A 22,504-nucleotide genomic window follows, 5' to 3' on the forward strand; every position below is an offset into this window, starting at 1 on the left:
CTACTAAATTCCAGCATAATATTACTGAGAACATGTTTGTTTAACTGTTTTATTTGCTTGTCTATAAATCATCATCAATTACCAATAATTCAGCAGATATGTTTCCGGTATTTCTTCAAACAATGAACGATGCAACGTGATGATATAAAATGTCTCAATGCTGCCATCTAGTGCTCAAACATGTTCATGTTAAAATAAAGCAAAAGCAGAACGCTGCTTTATCTTCAGCACACTAGTTCAGCATGGGTTACTCTGAAAAGAAATTAAATATGATTAAGAGGAGAGGAAAAAGCTTAATAAGGTACAGTGTGCGGCAACATTTATTTCTGACTGAAACTCATCATGGCACTGCTGCTAAGAACCCTATTATCTATGTGAAAGTGAAAGAAAGGTCTAAATAGATGTTGATCTGTGGTATTCTTTTGAGTTACAATTATGTCATGATCCATCCATCCATCCATCCATCCATCCATCCATCCATCCATCCATCCATTTTTTGTACACCCTTTGTCCCTAGTGGGGTCAGGAGGGTTGCTGGTGCCTATCTCCAGCTAACGTTCCGGGCGAGAGAGGGGGTACACCCTGGACAGGTCGCACAGAGAGAGACACAGACAGGACAAACAACCATGCACACACACACTCACTCATGTCATGATATTATAGTTAAACAGTTTTCAGGCTGCTGTTGGAATAATGCTGTAAACACACGAGGGGAACATAAAACCGAGGAGGTGCTGCCTGTTGATGGAAAGCAAAGTCTCGTTACCTCAGTCGCACCCGTCTAGCCATGAGCTCAGAGTTGAAACGGAGGTCAGCCAAGTTGCGAACCCGCTCCTGTTTGTTTTATCAGGTGCATGTACCATATTTCCCGATGAAATACTACAGTCGGCAAGAGACACCCCTACGCAGCCGAGGAAACAATTGACCTGTCATTAATGATTCACAGGTACATATCTGCTATAATACCAACACAGGCGGACGTAACTGAAGAAGGGTCTGATGGCATCATTGATGGTGCCTCAGATAACACCTTGATCATCAACTATGCATGGATCTGGCAAAAGATAATAAGATAATGTCCAAGTGAGAGTAGACTTTTTACCAACCCAAGGTCGGTGAGACCAGCAGTAAGACAGAGAGGCAGAAAGCAGAGACAGATCATCAAACACTTATAAGGAAACAGAAGCTAAAATTGCACTGACATTTGTTGGTAAACACTTGCTAGAGGTCATCATGGAATATGACCTGAGATATAAGTTAATGAGAATTTCAGAGGCCCCTGGAAAGCATTTTCTAAATATATATAGAACAACAAAAGTCAAACTGATAGGTGACTACCAAGTGGTAAAAATGAAGAAAAAAGAAACTGTAATATGAACACTGCAAAACAATCAACGTGGTGGTACACAAAACCAGAAAGCAGAACAAACAACCAAAGACAGAGCTAAGGGAAACAAGAGGATACAAACATAATGAAAACAAAAATGATTAAAATGTCGACAAAACTGAATTTTTAAATTCCATATGAACATGACCACTTACCTGGAAGAGAGATCAAACACATACAATGACAATATGAATTGTGAGCAATATGACAGGAAAAAAAGAAACTACTGAACTCAAAATTACTTAAAAGTATTGCTATGACAAAAAACACTGATTCTCAATTAATGCAAAATATCCCTGGTTATTTTATGATTCACTTGTTTTTCATAGTTAAGGAGCTTTAAATGCTACATGTTTCATCGCACGTTTTGGTGATTTTGTAATTACTTTTATTTCGTCACATTTTGCTTTTTGTCTTGCAAAAGTATTCACACCTGTTTAACTTTCCATCTCATATAGGAGATGCATCCAGTAAAAAATTATATATAATATATACTCCTAAAATATACTCCTATATGAGTATATTTTACAAGTATATTTTATATAGTCTACAAAGTTTAGTATTTTAGTAAAAGTGGGGTGAATACAAATTGATGCCACCATTTTCAGAGTTTTGTTTGTGATTGTTTTTCTTTTACTTCACAATTATGCAACATTTTTGTTGATTTATACATCACGTGACAAAAGGTTGAAAACGCTCAAAGAAAGGTTCTATTTGTCACCTAATTTCTCAAAGTTTTCCGAAGTTTTTTGGTTTGATTTTGATTGTCTCCAGGTAATTCAGAACAAAAAAAAAAGAGTTTGCAGTGTCCTCGGTATTCAGATACTCAGTTTTACACCTCAAGAGCATCTTGTTTGTAGATTATTGTTGAGCATTTTTTGTTTTTCTTTCAAGCATATGAGATAGTTGTGTTTTGTTTTTATATAGCCATGTGTCTGCTTCTTTCGCACCTTTAGCCTATCCCTGATAGGCCTCGCTGTTTACACTTAGAGGAAGTGACGTCTTCGACGTTTTGAATCGTGCGGGCTAACGAGATATATCGAGCCTGCATAACCTCTGCACTGTCCATCTCCCCCTTTAACATATCTGGGGGAAACTGCAAACTTCATGTATCCATAATCTCTGACACGGTAAGTTTTGCACCGTCAAAATCGTTTAGTTTTAAATCACCCAGATTACAGTTACCAAGGCAACTGCAATTCCTTAGGTTGCTTGCTGGTTGTTTTTGTTAGCTAACAGTGCTAGTTCTCCCGTTGTATCTATTATATAATCTTTAGCTTTTTTTACGTACAGTACGTTGTTTGCATGACATTGACGAGTGCAGTACTATTAATATGCTTATATTATTTACAGAGACCCGTTGTAAGTGGCTTATCTTTTGATAATGTAGCCGCTGTAATGACCATTAGCTCTTTAATATGCTAACAGGACAACAAAGCTAACACAAAAGAGGTCATCATGTTATTCAGATGTTGCTCGACATTTACATAAGATAGCTGGAGGATTAGCGTCAACATTCCTAACTTTGATAACAAAGCTCTCGGGAAGACGGAGTTTGTAACACCTCCATTAAAGTCTTAGTCTGCAACCATACTTGATAAGTGACAACTTTAAATGACCAACGCGAACCATGGTTATTTGTCGGTGGCTGTTGTGCAACATGAATACTCTGATCATCTTCTGTGCATCGGCTGCAGCCCGCTAACCTGTATGTCGCTTTATAGCACGGGAGAACAGCATGGACCTCCACAAAATCATCCACAGTGCCCTGCACGAATTTATCCAGACGTACATTCCTGATGCAGATCTCAGGTGAGAAAACTCTCCAGATTTTCTATTCTTAATAAATAAAAAATATATATTTAGTCCTTCTGCAGTGTTAGTTTATGCCAATTTTCCTGGAGCTTCTGGTTACCCCATAAACTTTATCAGAACTGGGAAAACAATAACAGTTTGGTTAACTTCGATCATATCTGCAATAATATAACGTCTGCAGGATATTTAAAATTCGTATACAATGTAAGTAAATTGTGTCTTCAATATTTTTTTTTGTTTAAACACTGTTCTAATCTTTTTTGCAGAGTTAGTGAATACTTTGAATTCTAATCGTCATCACAATATCAGTTTGTGAAAAATTACATAGGACTGACTGTGTTGATGGAATTTTTGGATTGGATAATATATGCCAGGAGTACTGCGTTCAGCCTCAGCATGCCAAATATGCACGTGGCCAATCAGATTAAATTTTTCTGCCATTGAAGGCGACATTTGGCAGATTTAAGTGTCTCAAATGCTTATTGCAATAGAATGGAAATGTCCTTTATTGTCCCCCTGTGGGGAAATTCAGGTGTCACAGCAACACGTTAAGTGAAGTGGGAGCATGCACTAAAAAGGTAAAAAAAAAATAAGATGCTGTGCAGGAGGGGCAAATTTATAACATAAGACAAAAATACTATACAGTTATTAAAAATAGTGCTTTATTTAAACAAATGCAGCTGAGGAGAATCATTTAAAGAATAACATATACATAATAGTTTTTTTGTTTATTTTTTTGTAAACTAAAATGTAGTTATTTTCATCCTGCAGCACACTGGATGATGTTCTTCTGTCGTACATCACCGGGGTCCTGGAGGACCTGGGGTCCCAGCAGAGCATTGAGGAGAATTTTGACGTGGAGGTCTTTGGAGAAATGCTGGAAGCGTATATACCCGGGTTTGCCGAAATAGACAGGTAACACGGCCACACTCGACCTCTGTTCTGCTCACGCAAAAGCAGGGCCGGTCAGCTGTACCATTGTCAACTGATGTTGATTAAAGATTATTTTGTTTATGCTCCAGTGTCAAAGTCTGTGAAATGATGTTCAGTCTGGCTTCAAAACTGGCCACTGCTCGGATGTCAGGTGAGTGTTGGTTTTTATTTTTCTAAATGATAGCTTTGTGGCAAGCCTGGTTTTTACAAACGAAGCGTTAAACTTTATCTTGTGTTGCATTTTAAAGAAAACAGTGTGCTTAAGACGGGGACGGAAGAGGTTTCTTTGAAACTCAATGCCCTGACCAGTCAGCCAGAACCAGGACAAGAACCTCTGTGCCTTAAGCCACAGACAGAGGGCGCTACAGCCAAGGTTAACAAGCCAACACACATTAGCACTGACCTCTTCAAGCTTTAAAATAGTTCTTTAATTTTAACCACGCAAATTCAAACAATAAATATGGCCCTTTTTTTTTTTAGCTGTCGGCATCTGAGTGGGAGTTCCAAGAGCAGCACCTGCTGGAGATGTTCCCAAAGTGCAGTTTGTCCGAAGCTCGCAGCGCTCTTTCCATCGCCAAAGGAGACATGGAGGAAGCAGTGCGCCTTATCATAGAGGGCGACGTCCAGCTCAGCCCCACTCCTATTAATGTAAGCCTCTGTGTCGCAGAGAAACGTGGCAAATCACCCAGATTACATGATGTTAGAAATTCATCAATTTCTAACATCTTTAAGCTACAGTGCTTGAAGAAGTATTCATGGCCCATGAATCTATTCTAAGTCTGTCGCGTTATTTGACTGCCACTTTGACAGACCAACAAAAAGTTGTGCTTAATGTTGAAATGAAAGAAAAAGACACAGAGAAACCTTCAGCCCCCTGAGTTGTCCTTCGTTCACCAAAATTACAGCTGCATATTTTTTTTAGGAAAGCTTTCTACCAGCTTTGCACATATAGAGGCAGAGGATTTTCACATTCTTCGTTGCAAAGTGGCTCAAGATCAGCCAGTTTGGCTGGAATATCAACATTCCCAGTAATTTCGAAGGAAGTCGGGATGTAAATTTTCAATCATGCAATACGGTCCGTAACATGAAATCCATTCACGTTTCTATTTGTAGCGTAAATAAAAAGCGGTAAGAGACAGGAGTACGTCTTCGCGGAACCATAAACGACTAAACCCGTCTTATTCTGACACTTCAGGTAAACCAAGGAAAGAGCATTTCATCACTTGCAGACCAGAAACTTAAAGAGAGCATCCTGGAGAAGTAAGTGAAACTATTAACATTATGGTTGTTGAACAGAAATACCCTCCCAAGCTAATCACAGTGTTGCATCTGAATTCTGTCTCTACAGGTACATGCTAGTGGACAGTGAGGAAGATAACAAAACCCATCGACCAGTTGCTCCCAAAGACGTACGATTCTGGGTATATTCCCTTTTAATACAATTCTTTGTATTGTACAATAAAACTTTGTTTTTCCCTCCCCCCGTTCATCAGGCTCCAAAGAAGCTTGTCCGCTACCACGGTAACCAGGTGGTTACAACAAAAGGAGAGAGATATCAACTCGTGAAGAAAAACGAGACGGACGACATGAAGAAGACCTACGTCAACCTGAAACCGGCCCGAAAGTACAGGTTCCATTGATGACGAGCACAGCACTGTGCGAGCAGCTAGTAACGGCATTGTTTACACTACTTCTTCTTTATCCAACTCATTTAACCAAAACTTGATGTATTCCCACAAACCCCCTAGTATTAGGAAACATTTTTCAGTGTGGCAGTGGCTTATTTTTAAAACGTTAACCATCATGCCTTGGATAAAACCGTTGTTTTTAAGTTGCACCGCTGTTGCTTTTTTAAACTTTTTTGTCTTTTTTTTTTTTTTTAGTCAATCTGTTGTAACTTGTGTTCTTGTTTGTGTAACAAACAGCCTATCGGATTTGTTTTGGCCACCTCAGCAGGTCTGATGTCGCACTGACAGCTCTTTTTCTTTCTTCTTTTTTTTTTTTTTGGGGTCCATGATTATAATATTCATCATCTTTGTAAATAAGTGGTGCTGTTGAAGTTTGTTGTGAACATTACAAGTCTTAGTATATTTTTTTTCCTTAAGTTTTCATCAAGATTCATACATTTTGTTGAAGCCTTGAGGTTGAGCGCAGTTTGCGCTGCTGCCCCAAAACTTTATTACGTCTGACAGATTCGCACAAATTCATTTATTTCTTGCACTGTTCCACACTGTAGGACAAATATAAAAAAAAATTCTGTCTTGTAGTAATTTAGGATTTACTAGAAAGCTAAATTAATACCTAAGTTTCCTGCACAGTAAATACATTTTTCTAGAAATGGACATGCTATAACACCTTTTTGTGTAGAATATCAGAATAGAGGATTGTGGGTATCCCCCAAATAGTGAAATATGAACTTGATGGGCTTCATTTTAAAGTCCAGAATATTTATTTTTGATATATAAATGTTTCTATATGCAGAATCTTAAATCCATTGCAACTAAGTTTCCAAAAAATGTTGGTTGGCTGCATAAGATGTACAAGGCAATGATTTGCAAACTTGCCCTAAGCCTTTTATTTACTTTAAAACAGAAATGACATATATCTGATATTCATATTTCTTTTAAATTATCTTTGTTTCTTTTTTTTCTTTTTTTTTTTTTAGATAATATGCAGTTGTGAAAAACAGAACACCCCATTCAAATTTCAGCCCTTTCCAACAGAATGTTCATATACTGAGGTCACTAAAAACCAAGTGTTTCTGAAATATCTATTCTGAGGATAAAATCAGGACAACCTACCCCCTAATTGCTAGTCTTAACCCTGTTGACTAAAATAACTTCAGTGAGCTGCTTCTTGCAGCCATACATTGATCTGTATGGAAGGTTTTCTCCATTCCTGACTTTCTCTCTGGCAAAAATTTAGTCTCCTTTGGTCTTTGTGTGCACAATACATGCTTAAGTGTTATCAGATTTCCCTAGCCTCAAGCATACAGTTAATGTAACATCTTCAACAACACAGAGACAGACAGTACAAACAACCAAGCACACACAACTAAGGAGAATTTAGACTGTGGGAGGAAGCCAGAGTACCCAGAGAGAACCCACGCATGCACAGGGAGAACATGTCAAATCTCCACGCAATGGAGATTTGACAATCTTCATTGCACATTCTCCTGGGCTGGGAATTGAACCCAGGACCTTCTTGCTGCAAGGCATCAGTGCTATCAACTGCACCACTATAGTGAATAATCATAACTGATAATTCTGTATGTGTTGCACAAAGGAAATTGTTATGTTAAAAAAAAAAGTCCATTTTTGTTTTGAGCAATTTTTAACTGCTGCTCTTTGGATTTTTTACTTAGAAATTGCTACAATGAGGGAGAATTAATTATGGTTGTAGATTTTTAAAAAAATTAACTGTAGATCCAAAAATAATGCTCATACAAAGATGCTGCAATGTTAAGACATTTAGGTAATTCTAAATCGACAATGAAGGGTGTTTGTGGTTTGAATTAAAACTAGGATAACAATCTGCTCAAAACAGCCAGTTGTTGGCCTCTGAGCAGTTTTATGTGCAACAGAATGTAAACGTAAAACAGATTTGCTCAATAGGGATCCTGCAGGGTTTGCAAATCATTATTTTAGTTCTCTTTCTTTGCAACTTTTTGGAAACGGGATTGCATTAATGAAGATTTAAGGTTGTGTGCTTTCAGGTAAAAATAATAATGCTGTTGTTCTCATCTCATTTGTGTTTGTGTGTGAATTTTGCTTCACCCGAGACTGTTGTAAAAAAAAAAAAAAAAAATGAGTGATCTCTTTTATCCTACTTAGTTGTACATTTAGGACAAATAAGCTGAACAGATTTTCTTTTCCAGGATTTAGTATTTATATTCCGCTCCTATTTGTTGTAAGTAATACGCAGCTATTTGAAACCTGTGATATATTGTTTCTCTGAATGTAGTATAACAGAACTGGGTGTTCATATGATGTGATGTTATATTTATCATGCAATGGTGTTATGTAGAGCATGGAGCGGACTTATCTGAAACCGTTAACTGATTTTCTTTTTCTCCTTTTCTATCATGGCTTCAAAAAAGACTTCTGGTGATTTATAGTAATTACATTTTTGTAGAGTACCGTATGCTTCCTGTTTAGGTTCTCACAGAACTCAGTACAAGTTATTTAGGTAAATCAGAGTGGACCATTTCAGTCTGCATATTGCCATCTGACAGGGTTCATATTCAGTCTTGGAAAGTGTGGATTTTGCGTTTTCATTTTCAAAACAAAAATTGAGTTTGGAAAAATTGTTTTCCGGGATCTGTTGTATTTTTTTTTCTCCCCTCCTCCCATTTTCTAAATGACAAAAACCTATTAATGCTTAATAAATGCAGTTTTGTATTAAAGAAACATGTTTCTAACAATTTGTTCCACAATTGTGAAATTCTTCTAATCACTATTTTGACTTTCGACTCGCTGATCCTTATTCAAAAGTTCAAAGAAGCATTTTACTAAGTTTGTCCTGGAGCCAACTTTACACTTTGGTTGATTGGAACAGTTCATGAGCTGGATCTAAAATACCAAACAAACCACCAAAACTTATTTTTACAAACTAAACATAAGACACTTCATTTCTTATTTGACAGGTCTAATTCAGGATTCATTTCCTGATCTTGAGTCCTTGTCCGATTACGGGCACACACAAAAAAACACCTCAATCTTACAAAAGAAAAGTTTTTTATATTGAAAACTGAATCACTGAAAAAACGTGACATAAAAGGAAACGGTAACAATTTCACATTTAAACCTTTTAATGCCAAAGTGAAAACAAACACAATCACCATAATATAGAAAAGTTTTAACATCACCTTCCTTTTTTTTTTTTTTGCCATGTATCAGGCAAATGCATTCAGTAAACAATTCACATAAAAAAACCCACCCAGATGCATTTTTACACATGAATTAAAACCATTTGAATAGAGTGCAATAAGTAAAAAATATACATATGCACACCATCAGTTAACAGGAAGAAAATCTGTGTCAACACCAACTTTCTGAACATGAAGCTCAATTTGTTTGGCACACCACACGATGTTCTGCTTCTCGTTTCACTCGGATCTGCAGCATCGAAAAACTGCTCAGAAATGTTTGAAGCAAAGAAACTCTAGTGTCGACCTGTACTAGAGACCTTAACGGACATTTACAGTAAGTTAAAGGCTGATTAGCATTTACCTTTACACAGGCTGTGAAAAAAAAGGGGACAAGTGCATGTCAGATCATTGATGACTCAGAGGTTACAATAATGGAGCCTAAATATTGCTTACTGATTTTATTTCTAGTTTCCTATTCTAAAATAAATGGGACAGCTTAAGAAGCTATTTCAAACCCGACCACTAGATGGTGCTTTAAGCTTCGCAACATTTGCTTTTACAAAGCTTCATGCCAGCACTTGGTCTAGTTCTAGTCTAGACTAGTTCAGTCAACTGGTACAATATAATTATCATTTGTACCGTTTTTAACTTGGTGTAATTTATTACAATTTAAGAGAAACTAGTACTAGCAACTAAAGTTGTAACATTTATTTTCAGCAATCCTCTAACTGGATTTCTTGGCTGCAAATCCAATAAAGCACTTAAGATACAAATTAAAGACAACCAAAAGCACTTATAAAAATTATTCGTATACCTTCAGCTGCATCCTCTGTTTCACAGCCATACATTTATCATCATCATAAAGCAACTGATTTTGATATTTTGAAATCATGGCCAGTCTTGCTAATAAATGACTGCACATTAGTACGAAATTACCTAATGTAGATAAATCATCACAGAACACTCATTTCTAAAGTTGTTTTGTGATAAGAACTTAATATTGTACTCGAGCAGCAACTGTTTATTCCTTATAGATAAGGTATCTCTTTATGTGTTCTCTGTAATATTTTACCCCTCATCTAAACAAGTACTCTTAAACACTGTTTCCTCGCAGATACAAATATTAAAACTTAAGGCTAAAAGCAGAAATTGTAAGACTTAAGGAAACACTGATTCAAAGAAATACGTCTTCATTTCTTCTCTCCAAAGGCAAAAAAATAAAAAAATAAAGCATCTTCAAGTTGGATGAAAATCCCATTGGTTTGATTCATTTTTCTTCCTTTACTCGGCGCAGTTGTTATGGAAACGCCGTTCTGAGACCGATGCAGAGTTATTTCATTATGGCTGATTACGGCCATGCACTGGCGCTTAGCTCCAATGACAGAATGCACACTGAAAAGAAAAATAAAAACACACACACACACACTTCACATGCAAACAGTTTGTGGAGCAGTCCATTCAAGAGTTGCAACGTTGGAGCTCTAACTGAGGCCCTGGTCATATCGCCCTTTGATCATTGTGTTTAGTAACGGCCCGACCTGCAGGGGGAGAAAACAGAGGGTTTTACATGTGATGTAACTCTCTGTTCTAAACGGCATTTCCTCAGTACAAAAATGAAGTTGGCAATGAATTTTCACAGTAACTGGGTTGTCGGGAGGGTCAGCGTGCCTGAGGGATTCCAATGTAACTAGTGACCTAAATATAGGTCCTATTTAAATATTCTAGAAACGGACAATGTGACATTCATGTGCAGACCGAGCTCAGATGATAGGTGCAGCTTCTTTTGATGACGGTAAAGACTGGCTTAAAAGTAAGCGTTTACCTCATGGGGATCTCCAAGTGCTTCTCCAAGCATTTTCTCAATATTCCTCATGATGGCAACTTTTTGATGAGCTCGCAGAGGGTATTCTATCTTCTTCGGTGTTGGAGCTCCCTAAATAAAAGAGAAATGGGGTTCAAATGAAGTGAAGTGGGAAAGTTGTGCATTACGCGGCAGCAACGTGATGATTCAAATATACGTACTTTGTACCAGAAGTTAACCGTGATGGTCACTCCGCCGTTCAACAATGACTCGATGTGATGCCACCTTCAAAAGCAAGAAAAACACGATTGACGCATCACTTTTTTTTTTTTTTTTTAAAGTGAAATTTACATCACAGGTTGCAAAACCAATCCAAGTGTGTGCTTAAATGTCGATTTATTTTAATCAACAGCAAAACAAGAAAATCCTGGAACATTTTTAATCACTTGCTTACCAAGATTTTATACAATATTTAATTTTAATAATTTGAAAACTGAACATATTCAAACATTTTTAAAGAAAAATCTTTCAACTTTTCCAAAATATTTTTTTCTTTTATAGCAACAGGAGAAAAATCAGGACTGCAAGAGGGCAGGTGAGCTTTAACACTTTGCACAATAGCTTAGTGTTTGACGTGCCTGGCGTTTGCACAATCCTGCTATAACAGCACCCTGAAGGTGGTGTTAATAATATGTTCACACGTTCGGAGGACAACTGCGCTAAGGGTGCTCCACCCCGACATTCTCAGAAATGTCTTCTGTACACCTAAAATCTCATTCATGTGGGAATGCAATACATCTGGTTTTCCTGAGAAAGGCTAAATTAAACATCTCACTCATCTGGTGCAGAATCACTGCCTTTCTGAGGTTAGTGTGTGCTTAGCGAGCTCAGCTGTGTTTCTCCACAGAGTTGATTTATGGCTTCCACCTTGTGTAATACAGTTTCAGGTAACATCACTGGAAGCAGCAGACTCTAATTACAGCAGGCAATCAAAGCGAAAGCTATTTTCATCTAGAGCTGCATATTCCGTTGATAAAGTAATAGGTGAACTGATGTGTGAACTCTTTGATGGTTAAAAGTATAAAGATCAAAAGGTTTAAAAAAATGATGGAAGGGATAAAACCTCCTATTCTGATAATTTTGCAAAATTTTATAAAAAAAAAAAAAAAAAAAAAATCAAGGAGAAACACATCTTACCAATACATAGGGATGTAGAGAACATCTCCAGGTCCCACAACAGCTTCATAGCCAACAACATTTTTAAAATTTGGAAACTTCTCATAGTTAGGGTTATCAAAATCAACCTAAAACGGAAGAAAAGTTGGTGGAAAAAAAATATGAACAAGCCTATTAGCAAAATTAGCCAAACCTTAAATCACGTTAAGCAGCTTAACTTACTTGGCTTTGTCTGTCACATGGGTGATGGACAGGGTAAGAATAGAGACACTCAAACTGGTCTGGGGGGAAAAGGATGCATCTCTTATGGCCTTTTATCTGTGCAAAGAAGTTCTGCTGCTCGTCATAATGTGCCGGCGTCACATTGCCTGAGAAAATGATAAACATATACAGTAATGTGAAAAAAAAACCCAGAAAACCTGAAGCTTGAAAACTGTAAAATAGATAAGATTTTTGGCATCTTGTGTGATGGAGCAGAAGCTGAAGGAAAATGGGTTATGTTATTTAAATGCTTTTTTTCTTCTTTTTTTATAAATAAAAACTACCTTTCACTTCACCTACACATCTGAGTGACTGTCTCTGCCAGCTCTGTACATCTCAGTCAGACTGGATGGAGAGAATTTGCAAAAATTAGTTTTCCCAGCCTTATCATGGATTGTATTTAGGTCCGAACTGAGTTCATCTGAGACAAATAACTGATCTAGATCTGGCTTTATGTTTTGGGTCACCATCATGCTGGAAGGTGGACATCTAACTTGTTTTGTTCAGGACTGCCCTACATTTAACTTCATCCATTTTCCCTTCAGATTTAGGCAACTTCCCTGTCCCGGTTGAAGAAAAGCACATGATGCTACCACCACCATGTTTCACAGACAATACCACCACCATTCAGGGCAATGAGTCCACACCCTGAATACACCATGTCCTTTCAGGGCGCGTATACCAGTATTCTGCAATGCCAATATTCTGCCATTCAGGCTATTGTGTATCATGGAATATAGGAAGGAAATGAGAGGCTCACCCTCCATGCCAACCAGCAGAAGGTTGGACGTCAGCGGCCCCCAGTTCCGCGTGGCTTGCTGTCTGTTGATCCAGTTCCAGTTGAAACCAAGAAAATCAACAACAATCTTCTTTCCTACTGTGTCATTCAGTGTTTGCTGCAAATAGACTCTTGAAACACATGAGGAAAGAGACATGCTTTAAGTATGAGTCATGCTATTTCACATGCAAAGGGCTGAAAAACAAGCCCTGGACCTGCTGGTGTGAAAAGTGGTGCAAACGAGAGTTTAAAAAGAAAAAAAAAAGTCACTCCCTACAGTTTTCAAACACTTGGGGGTGGGGGGAGTTGCATTAATATAAGTGGAAATTATACTAAGTAACAGTTACTTTAAGGGTCAGCGAGTTAAAAGCGAATGTCTCTTTGGTATCTGATCTGAGTATGAGCTGCCAAATCAGTCAGGTTACAGAAATAAGCCTTCGTCACATAACTCCTTAGTCACTAACTCGGTCACCGGCATATCTTTTCCTCAATACTTTTGAAGGCTAAAACAGCAGAAATGTGCATTGCTCACATCACACGTCTGACAACTTACCTCTCCTCTCCTCCCTCTTCTTCTCTTTTACGCATGCTATCCACAAACTCAGAAAACTTCATCTCCATTCGACGAGACTTGGGAACAAAGTCCATAAAGTTGCACATTTTCTTCTCATCGTAGTAGAGGAATTTGTGGTTTTCCGAACTGTAAACAGAGAAGTCTCCATTTCCAATGTTCTCCAGGAGGTATGGGATGTCCCACTTCAGTGCTGGGTATACAAGGTTGGTGTCCGTTAAAACCACCGGTTCCTGGAGGAAGATCAGGAACACTTTATTGAAATGTTACAACAAAGCCTGGTGGTTGCTATACACCTCAACGCTAAGAAGATCTAATATACAGCTAAACTTTCCTTCACAGAAGTTATTTTCAAACATTTAAAAGCTGGTTAAGTCTTGAAGATGTCCAATAAAACCTGATATCTTCAAGATGACATGCATTTATACGCTGGTGATACATTGTAGTGGCACCTGGAGAAAACACAATGACGTGAGCAGAAACATTCAAATAATGTTTCTGCTGTCAGTGTAGCCATGGCAGAAATAGCAACTCTTCTCATGTTAATTTTGTGTTATACTTTTTAATCATGTAAATATGAGAGACAATCTGAAGCAGACGCTGTTAACAGTAAATAAACCTGCTTACAGTAAATCTACTGAAGGACAACATGCTGTAGTATGACGACAACGTTATCAGATAGTGACGTTTTTGAAAACGTGATTGTATTTTTGTTGTTGCATTATCATAATTTACAAAATCATGCAAAGTTGGGACTTTTAATGGACTTTTAATGTCACTTTTAGAGCAACTTTGCATTAAAAGTGTCATTATTTACCGAATGACACTTCTTGACAACTGTCATAAACCTGACATAACACCTGTTCATTACAGGTGTTATGTCATGTTTATGGCATAACATCTGTTCATTACAGGTGTTATGTCATGTTTATGACAGTGTCATGTCAGTCTTATGCACACCCCTTCAAATAAAGTGTTACCCAAAAGCATTTCATGTGTTGCTGCTATTTTTTTCCCCCGTTGTCAATTTCCCAATAATCTGATGTCAATAATCTGAAAAGAACTGATGCAACTGGTGTTTAGCATCCTGAACAGAAAATGAGAATAGTCATTGCCAAAGCTGCAAAGCTATCTCACCCGGTCAGTGTACATGTTTTAGATCATGCAAAGGAAGTGTAAATTGATTTAAAATAACATCTCGCGATTTACGTGCACGTGAGTCACGCGCATGACCGCACACACACCCGGAGCTCGCAGGCCTACGTGACAAACCGAACGTAGCCCGCTGTGCGCGCTCCCGCTGCTCGGCTGCCTGCGGCTGGCTCTCGGTTTCACTTTCATCGGAGGACGCTGAACTCTGCAGCTGCTAGGAGATGATGTGGTTGGAGGAGGACTGTTTAAAACGTACCGGTCTGCGTTGAGTTTGGCTTTTCCACGTATTGTTAGCTGCAGTGGTATAAGATTATGTTTCGCGACTTATCAGTCTTGTTCCAATTAGATGGTTAAATGACGGAGGGCTGAGCCTCGTAGCCTTAATGTGATGCATTTATGCAACCTGTAAGTAGAACAGCCTGGTGTTCAAAGAAGCCTTCTTTCCGCATACCAAGTTGATAATCAACTTGGTCTCAATTATTAATGAAAGTAAATAGCTGAATGAATGAATACATGAGTTACTACCTAATTTGTAGTTTTAAAATCCATTCATCTACCAAGTTTTGGGTATGAACATCTGAAAACTATCTCCAACAGGAAAGATTTAAAGGCAAATGTTTAACACATCTGTCAGCAACAGAAGTACACAGGAAAAGCTAACTTTCAGCTAAATCAGCACCAGCTCAAGTTGCATTTGCATCACTTGAGCCAGTTTTTGAAGGTCATTTAGAAAGGAGTTCACTTTTACACAGTGATTAAAGCTATTCTTGTAAAATAGTTCTCAGGAGATGAACATTGTAGTAGGTTTGTGTAACAGAGCCATATAAAGCAGGGTAGGAAAAGGAAACCTGCTTCCTTTTAGAGAAGATGTCGGCTCTACTGTCGTTCTCTAGGTTACAACATGCATCTCTGTCTGTATTTGGATTACACAAAAGATGAAATCTTAAGCAACACATAAACCTTGGGATAATGCAAACAGGAAGCCCAGGGTGTTTGTGAATATTCGGGTGACAAACCTGGGCCGCTTCATTTTTAATCAAGTAACATACTCTCTTTAAAATCCTAAGAGAACAATGTCCTTTGCAGAGAATGCACTATGAAGTCATTATGCTATATCATGTTGCATCAAAGCAGAGTGTCAGAATTCTCCTAGCTTTGAATCATTAAACCCACAGGAAGACCAGAAGACCGGCAGCTTAAATAAATGAGAGATAAGTCACTGGAACCTTTTGGAGACAGGTGAAATAGGCTAAATTTCATTTGAAACTCAAACAACAGCACGTTCATGAATAATGAAAGACCCAAAGGGAAATGTAAACAAAGGCACAAAGGCTGTTTGTCCTGAACAGACACACCTACCAGGTAAAGTATTTCTGTTAAAACAAATGGCAATGAAAACAAACGGTAATATGAAGGATGTCTGTTGTGTTCAAAAAAATGTCCTATTTCATTCTTACAGGTTGGACGTGCTTTTGATAAGTTGGAGAAATCAGCGTTTCAGAGCAGTGCACATCAACTGTGCACTGCTAGTCAGCTGGCTAAAAGAACGGCGTCACCTGCTTCCCTCATGCACAAAAAAACCCCACTCATTCAGCTGTTAACACAATGCTGTTTTAAAACAGCAGGATTGTTTCAAAGAAACAGGACAAAAATACGGTATAAAATGGCATGCAATTAAAAAAATAAATAAATGTTTAGCTTGTGTTTATTCTAAAATGTTACTATGTAAAATGTTACTATACCACATAGACATATTTCATATTTAACACTTTCATCAGTAAGAGCAAGCATTTGCATTTGCTACCCATGACTCTTTTGGTTTATTTGATCTAAGGAAAGTAATAAAAACATCTTCTCAGATCTGTTTTTAGTTGTTCCAAGTAAACTCTTCAGGATTAAACATCAATGTGTCTCCACACTGGACTCAGCAGGTGCACTCAAGTCGCTGATCGATACTCAGGATTTAGCTGACCTAGATACTCAACGGGCTTCAGTTTTGTCTGAGTGAAATAAAAGAAAAAGTACTACTTCATCTTGCTTTAAAATTAGACTTATTCACTGTAAACAATTTCTTACTTCTCCAGTCTGAAACTTGGCAACCAAACACAGAGCAATAAAATAGGTTTTTATACTAATTACACACCACAATGCAAACCATTTACGAAAACCTCCTCTGCACATAATTTGGGTGTTATCGTCCATATGTCCTCCAAATTCTAAAACAATACTTCTGACTGAATCTTCTAACTCAAATCTACACCACCTATATTTGTGACATCAATATTTGTGGAACATCTTACATCAGTGGTTTCCAGGCATTTCAGCTTTTGACCCATAAATATAACAGCTTACAGGACTTGTGACCCTGACTACTGATTTATTTTCTTGTAAGCCAGTTACACAAGGACATAGTACAGGAGCAACAACAAATATGTAGTTCATATCTATTAAAAATTGCTGGGGGTTAGACTTATATGAATGAATAAATGTTTTAGTTATGTCCCAAGCTTTGGAGACCACAAAAAAGGAATAAAATGTCTTTTTTCAGTCTCTGAACAAAAAAATAAAAGTACAGACCTCTAAAATAATAAACCCAAGATGCAAAGAGTCAAATAACACATAAAAGTTTTTAGAAAACTGTATGAGGAATTAAGTCTGGAAAGTTGTGGCATTTTTCCTCTCTTGGCTTTCTTTTAATATATATAATTAACCACGCCAGAAAAATAAAAAGTAATCCGAGACAAAATAGAAACATTGTGTATTATCAAAAAAGGAAATACAATACTTCTTATGCTCTTCGATAGATTACTTTCACTATCATTAACCTCGGTGTTCGTGTTTATATTTTTTTATTATTATTATTATTATTTTGAGCCAAATAAGTCGGGCTTATTTTTCAAGTTCACTTTTGCATTTTTCAATATTAAATGTTCGATGATTCTTTAAATTCTAATGAAAAGAAGATTTGTATAAATGAAAATAAAGTTCCAGTAACCTAACCCTGCAGCTGCGTTACCTCGTTGTTTATAAGCATCTCTGCTCTGGGGTCCGTGTAAGACAGCCGGGGAATGGGCTTGGTTGGGAACGAGTATTTTCGGAACTGGGACTCATCCCATTCCCGACTGTGCACGTCGGAGAAAGCCGCTCCGTCGTCGCTTGTCGCCGCATCTGCCTCCACAACAGTCGCCGCTGCCATGGTGGTTCAGCGAGCCCCGCTTTCGCTGCTGTACCTCGGTCCACCTCACAATGAAAGCGTCCACCAGCTTCTCCTTTCCTTTTTTATATTCATATAAATATACAGCGGAACTACCTGGACAGTCTCACTCCCTGCTCAGGTTTATTGATGAATAAAATAAAATAAGAGGGCTCCTGCCGCCCAGAAGTAGCGTTTCACCACAGATCTGTTCCGTGTGTGAATGTTTACACGCTGTGGTGACAGGAGGGAGCAAACAAAACTACACGGGCTGCAAAAACACAGGAAGCCGTTTTGATTAATTCAGGCACATAATATTATACAGCGACACCTAGCGTCCGGGGTAAACTGGTGCAAAACATTTTCAAGTTCATCCGAATGAATTATACTATGGAAAGTTAATTTATTTTAGCTATTCTGTCAAAAAGGAGATAACACTCAAATAGTGTATATATTTAAAATGGTACTTGTTTTACTCTGTATTTTCTGGCTTTCAATTACTTAGAAACGAAAGCTTTTTTTTTTATTCCTAAAAGCTTTCAGGGTATAGATCATATTGCAAAAGCATGTTATTGCCACAAGAGGGAGCAATATCTTTGTTTTTCCTCAGTTACCACAAGATCATAATTTAATATTGCAATGTACAATATTAAATTGTGCTGCTTAACTAAAGATTTCTTTTAAATTTAAGATATATAATATATCAGTGAATATTTATATTTAATATAAATGGCATTAGCTTAAAAGGACTGTGACGTTTAAACTGTGTCACGAGCATGCATGTAAACAGAACAATCAAGAAAATCATATAGTTAAATATATAGTTTATTTATGGTATAAATAAACTATATATACATATTAATTTTGAAAAAAAAAAAAACATGACAACCTAAAATTAAGGTTTTAATTTTGGGAATGACTAGAGACTACTGTATCATTACAAAGTACTTTCATAACAAAAGTATTTTGTTCCATTTAACCTTTTCATCTTTCCTTAAACTCCGGTCAGTTTTCCTATGAAGAAAATCCTAAATTTTATTGTAGGGATTGTGTCACACATGCCAGTGTGATTTAAAGTGTGTGCTTCCCCTTCACCTTTTATTTTTTGTGCAAAGGAAGCTGGACTCTTCCTATGACTCCCAGCGTGTCCTCTGAATGACTTGTGCCAATCTACCAACACGGCTTCTAAAGGCTTTCCTTCAATGATGAATTTCTTCAACATAGGTCTGATTTGTGGTTTTGCTCTGCAATGGTTGTGTTAATAGATTTCCTCATCTGGGCTGTAGATCTTTGTAGCTCCTTAGGATATAAGAATAAAATGGGTGGAATAAAAAATGATTCACATACATTTTGGTGCTTTTATTTGGGAAAAAGAAGTATAATTTTCCAATCAAAATTTTGTACAAAGTTGCATTGGTGTAAACCAATTTGCTTAGTGTTACCTTCAATTACTGACTGGAACATTACTTGTAGTCAGTATTCCAACTTTTCACCGCTTTCCATCACTGCAACATAATGCTTCTCGCTTGTTTGTATTTCACATTTCCATAAAGCACAAATTAACTTGCTTTGCCTAAAATCTCACTGAAGTCCATAGCACAAGCAGCAGTGTAAAGGGGACAAGGAACACAAGCCAAGAGAACTGTAACAAAAGCAGGAGATTTCAGTCAAATCTCACAACATGCAAATATCAGTGACATCTTATGAGCTCCAGAAAAATGAGGCTCAAAGTGGTTCAAAAGATAATCAAGTATAGTTTACTTTATAAAATAAAGTTTTGATACTTTTAAGGATAAAAAAAAAACAATATTTTACCTTGACAATTTTGCAGGAGCACAAACCCGCCAACACTCATTTTAATTGATCCAGCAGGACATAAGGTAATAAAATTATGGCGTTGCATCACATGAGACAGCACGTTATCTTGTCCTAATTATTTCGAATGGTAGGTTGCAACCCGGCTCGTCTATTTCTGGACAAAAATGTTTGGATAACAAAAACCAAGCAAACAACGTTGAAATTCTGAACTAATATTTATTCGTGGTCATCACAGCCCTGGCATTGCTGTTCAATCACTGTTCATGAGGTCACAGAGGAGTACGCTGTGTACCTTGCTCCTGTGCACTGATTAACTGACAAAGACCTGCTTTAAATATCACCCTGGCTTTAATGTAGACGTGACGCTTCACTTCAGTCAAAATGATCATTGCCATTTTGCAGTTTTGACCTTTAGGGAATGGAATAAGCATGCCCCCATTTCAGTTTGGTGATTCAGCAGCATTTCCTGTCAGGTCATGTGTGTTTTCTCTTAAATAAGGACTTAGGGGCAGATTTAAATTGCAGGCACCGGGTGAGGCTCCCTGTTGGGTTCCCATGCCCAGTGTTTCCTGTGCAGATCAGTGAACTGACCTGAGCAGAGCTGATCCTCTTCACCCTCACCTCTCGCCCCCATTCTTTGGAGATACCAGTAACTAGGAGGTAGGACTCCCCAGCGAGCCTCAAGGAGCTTAGATCTCGTTTCTGCAGATTCCAATACACCTATGTACCTCTGCCGTCCCTTTTCCATCTGCCGAAACAGCATCTCTTTGAGAGCCACTGAATGCTCCATAGCGGCATTATGCGACTGATGAAAACCAAACGCTTTTCATTATTAATGATGGAATTTCACAAAGTCACATAAACGGAAAAACAGAAGCGACACCCAACTTTTTCAGAATTCCGTAGCTTGTTGCTTGTTGTTCAGTTGCCTTTTCATCTGCACTCATCTGCTTTCTCTCACATTCACTCTGACCCTCGCCCCCTTTAGGTGTTGTGGGTCTGAAACCTCCAAGTCAAAAATCCCATTAGTCAAGGATTCTGAGAGGGATTATGAGTGTTTCTTCCAGCTTCAAGCACACAAAATATCACCCGTTAGCTGAAAGATATAAGTTCCAGATTCAAAGTTCTGTCTTTTTTTAGTGTGACCTTATTCATAGAAATGAAACCAAACATTTGATATTTTATGGTGTCACTAAGATATTCCGAACTATGTAGGACAATAACCTAACATCTGTTATTTCTTTGCGTGTTAAGCTAAAATTGCAACTCAAATCTGTTAGCACGTTCATCCGCCTGAATTCCCGGCGTTCCTCTGGTTTTGTCACCTCTCCTCCCATCACCTTGCACTAACGTGTCATCACAGATTGGACATGGCAGAGTCGGCCTGGTAGACGGAAGTTTTGGCCCCATGGTCAGAGGTCGTGTCACTCTCTGCATGGGGGTAGATTGTGCGTTTGAGTCATGATTGGCGTTGTGTGCCGTTTCACATGTTCAGCCAACTTGTTTACCACACAAAACTGAGAAGAGAGCTCTATAAAAAACTAGAAAAGAAAGACTCGTGGCTAGTGTATCTTACCTGTAACGGTAGGATTATGGCCCCCTTTTCATCTCAGATAAAAGCCAACAAATGTTTTCAGCACTGACAGGTGATATTAATACTCATTTTCCAGAAGCTTAAAGCAAAATTATGTCAGATATACTGTTATGTGGACAAGCCTTAAGATTCTAATTTTTTATATATTTCACTTCCCATGAAGGAGGCTTTATTGGAATGTTTAAGCAAGATCATGTTTTATACATTCCTCAGGTTTTCTGAAGGTATTTCAAAGTTTATTTAGCATGAGCTGATATCTGGTCTACTGATAACTTGACCTTTTGTCAACTACAATCTGCCACTAACACAGTTTGTTCTCTTTACATGAATCTATAAAAGTGTTGTGTGTTATAGACACAAACGAACCAGCAGGTTTTTGATACAAATTAGTAGGATACAGTTTACATGTCAACTCACTGGGTAAAATCGGTTTCACTCACATTTTCTTTCAATTATTGGCAAATTTCAAAATTGCAGTTCTCAAATTATAATTTAATATATTATGAGAAGAAGCTATCCAAAACACAAAAGAAGTAATCGCCTCTTCTCCAGGGATGTAATAGACTTTTTATCGGTTATTGCAAATATTTGATGTAAAATGTTGCTGTCAACTGTATGGCACAAGATGTTATTAGGGGTTTTTTTTATAGAGGGCAAGATTATTTTAGACAAGCGTTTAAATGAAATTTAAATTTTTGTATTTACTCTTTGTCATCTATTAAAGTCAGTACGCTGAAGAAACATTTGCTAACGACAAAAACCAAGAACAAAATAAATCTTGTGGGGATCAAATATTTTTCAGCATCGCTATACTGTTACAACACAGAGGACGTGCAAAACTTTGACAAGTTTGATCTAAAATGTCTGACCTAACATTAGTTGCACAATGCTTTTCGTGGCACTGAAGGACGTTTTGGCTCCTTTTCTGTCCTCCCTTACACAACAGTTTTTTTTGTGTGTTTTTTGTTTTTTTGACGTTCCACATGGTTCCTTTGTTGTTTCCCTGGCAGAGCAATCCAGCCGGCCCACAGGGGTCGTCAGAGGAAAGACGAGTTCCAATTATGATCATTATTTGGTAAATAAGATGTCAACAAGGTGTTTCCTTGACACTTGGTTGTGTAAAAGGAGGAAGGTGCAGAAATGAACGCCCTCCTC

General features: G+C 37.7%; 2 protein-coding genes across 2 annotated transcripts; one reads left to right on the forward strand and one right to left on the reverse strand.

Annotated features, from left to right (window-relative positions):
* The first annotated feature begins 2,383 nt into the window (after positions 1–2,383).
* cuedc2 (CUE domain containing 2) lies at positions 2,384–7,433 on the forward strand. Its single transcript, XM_007545230.2, has 9 exons — positions 2,384–2,517; positions 3,112–3,199; positions 3,974–4,117; positions 4,225–4,286; positions 4,384–4,508; positions 4,616–4,783; positions 5,331–5,395; positions 5,484–5,544; positions 5,629–7,433. Exons 2-9 carry the CDS (start codon positions 3,126–3,128, stop codon positions 5,773–5,775), a joined length of 846 nt encoding a protein of 281 aa, XP_007545292.1. The 5' UTR covers positions 2,384–2,517; positions 3,112–3,125; the 3' UTR covers positions 5,776–7,433.
* A 1,494-nt stretch (positions 7,434–8,927) lies between these two features.
* Positions 8,928–18,220, reverse strand: hif1an (hypoxia inducible factor 1 subunit alpha inhibitor). The gene is made up of 8 exons (XM_007545231.2): positions 17,761–18,220; positions 13,575–13,825; positions 13,004–13,152; positions 12,205–12,350; positions 12,004–12,110; positions 11,028–11,091; positions 10,828–10,938; positions 8,928–10,543 (listed from the first exon to the last, which is right to left on the reverse strand). The coding sequence occupies exons 1-8, from the start codon at positions 17,938–17,940 to the stop codon at positions 10,487–10,489; spliced, it is 1,065 nt and encodes a 354-aa protein (XP_007545293.1). The 5' UTR covers positions 17,941–18,220; the 3' UTR covers positions 8,928–10,486.
* Between the last annotated feature and the right edge of the window lie 4,284 nt (positions 18,221–22,504).

The sequence above is a fragment of the Poecilia formosa genome, unplaced genomic scaffold (genome assembly GCF_000485575.1).
Source record: "Poecilia formosa unplaced genomic scaffold, Poecilia_formosa-5.1.2 Scaffold12, whole genome shotgun sequence".
In the NCBI taxonomy this organism is placed as follows: Eukaryota; Metazoa; Chordata; class Actinopteri; order Cyprinodontiformes; family Poeciliidae; genus Poecilia; species Poecilia formosa.

Excerpts from the sequence above, each read along its gene's own strand:
- hif1an (XM_007545231.2), bottom strand. The coding sequence starts at position 17,940 with ATGGCAGCGGCGACTGTTGTGGAGGCAGATGCGGCGACAAGCGACGAC. Across the intron at positions 12,111-12,204 it reads CATGTGACAGACAAAGCCAA|GTTGATTTTGATAACCCTAA; the intron begins GTAAGTTAAGCT and ends CTTCCGTTTTAG. Across the intron at positions 10,939-11,027 it reads CGGTTAACTTCTGGTACAAA|GGAGCTCCAACACCGAAGAA; the intron begins GTACGTATATTT and ends TCTTTTATTTAG.
- cuedc2 (XM_007545230.2), top strand. The coding sequence starts at position 3,126 with ATGGACCTCCACAAAATCATCCACAGTGCCCTGCACGAATTTATCCAG. Across the intron at positions 4,118-4,224 it reads GGGTTTGCCGAAATAGACAG|TGTCAAAGTCTGTGAAATGA; the intron begins GTAACACGGCCA and ends TTTATGCTCCAG. Across the intron at positions 4,509-4,615 it reads CAGAGGGCGCTACAGCCAAG|CTGTCGGCATCTGAGTGGGA; the intron begins GTTAACAAGCCA and ends TTTTTTTTTTAG.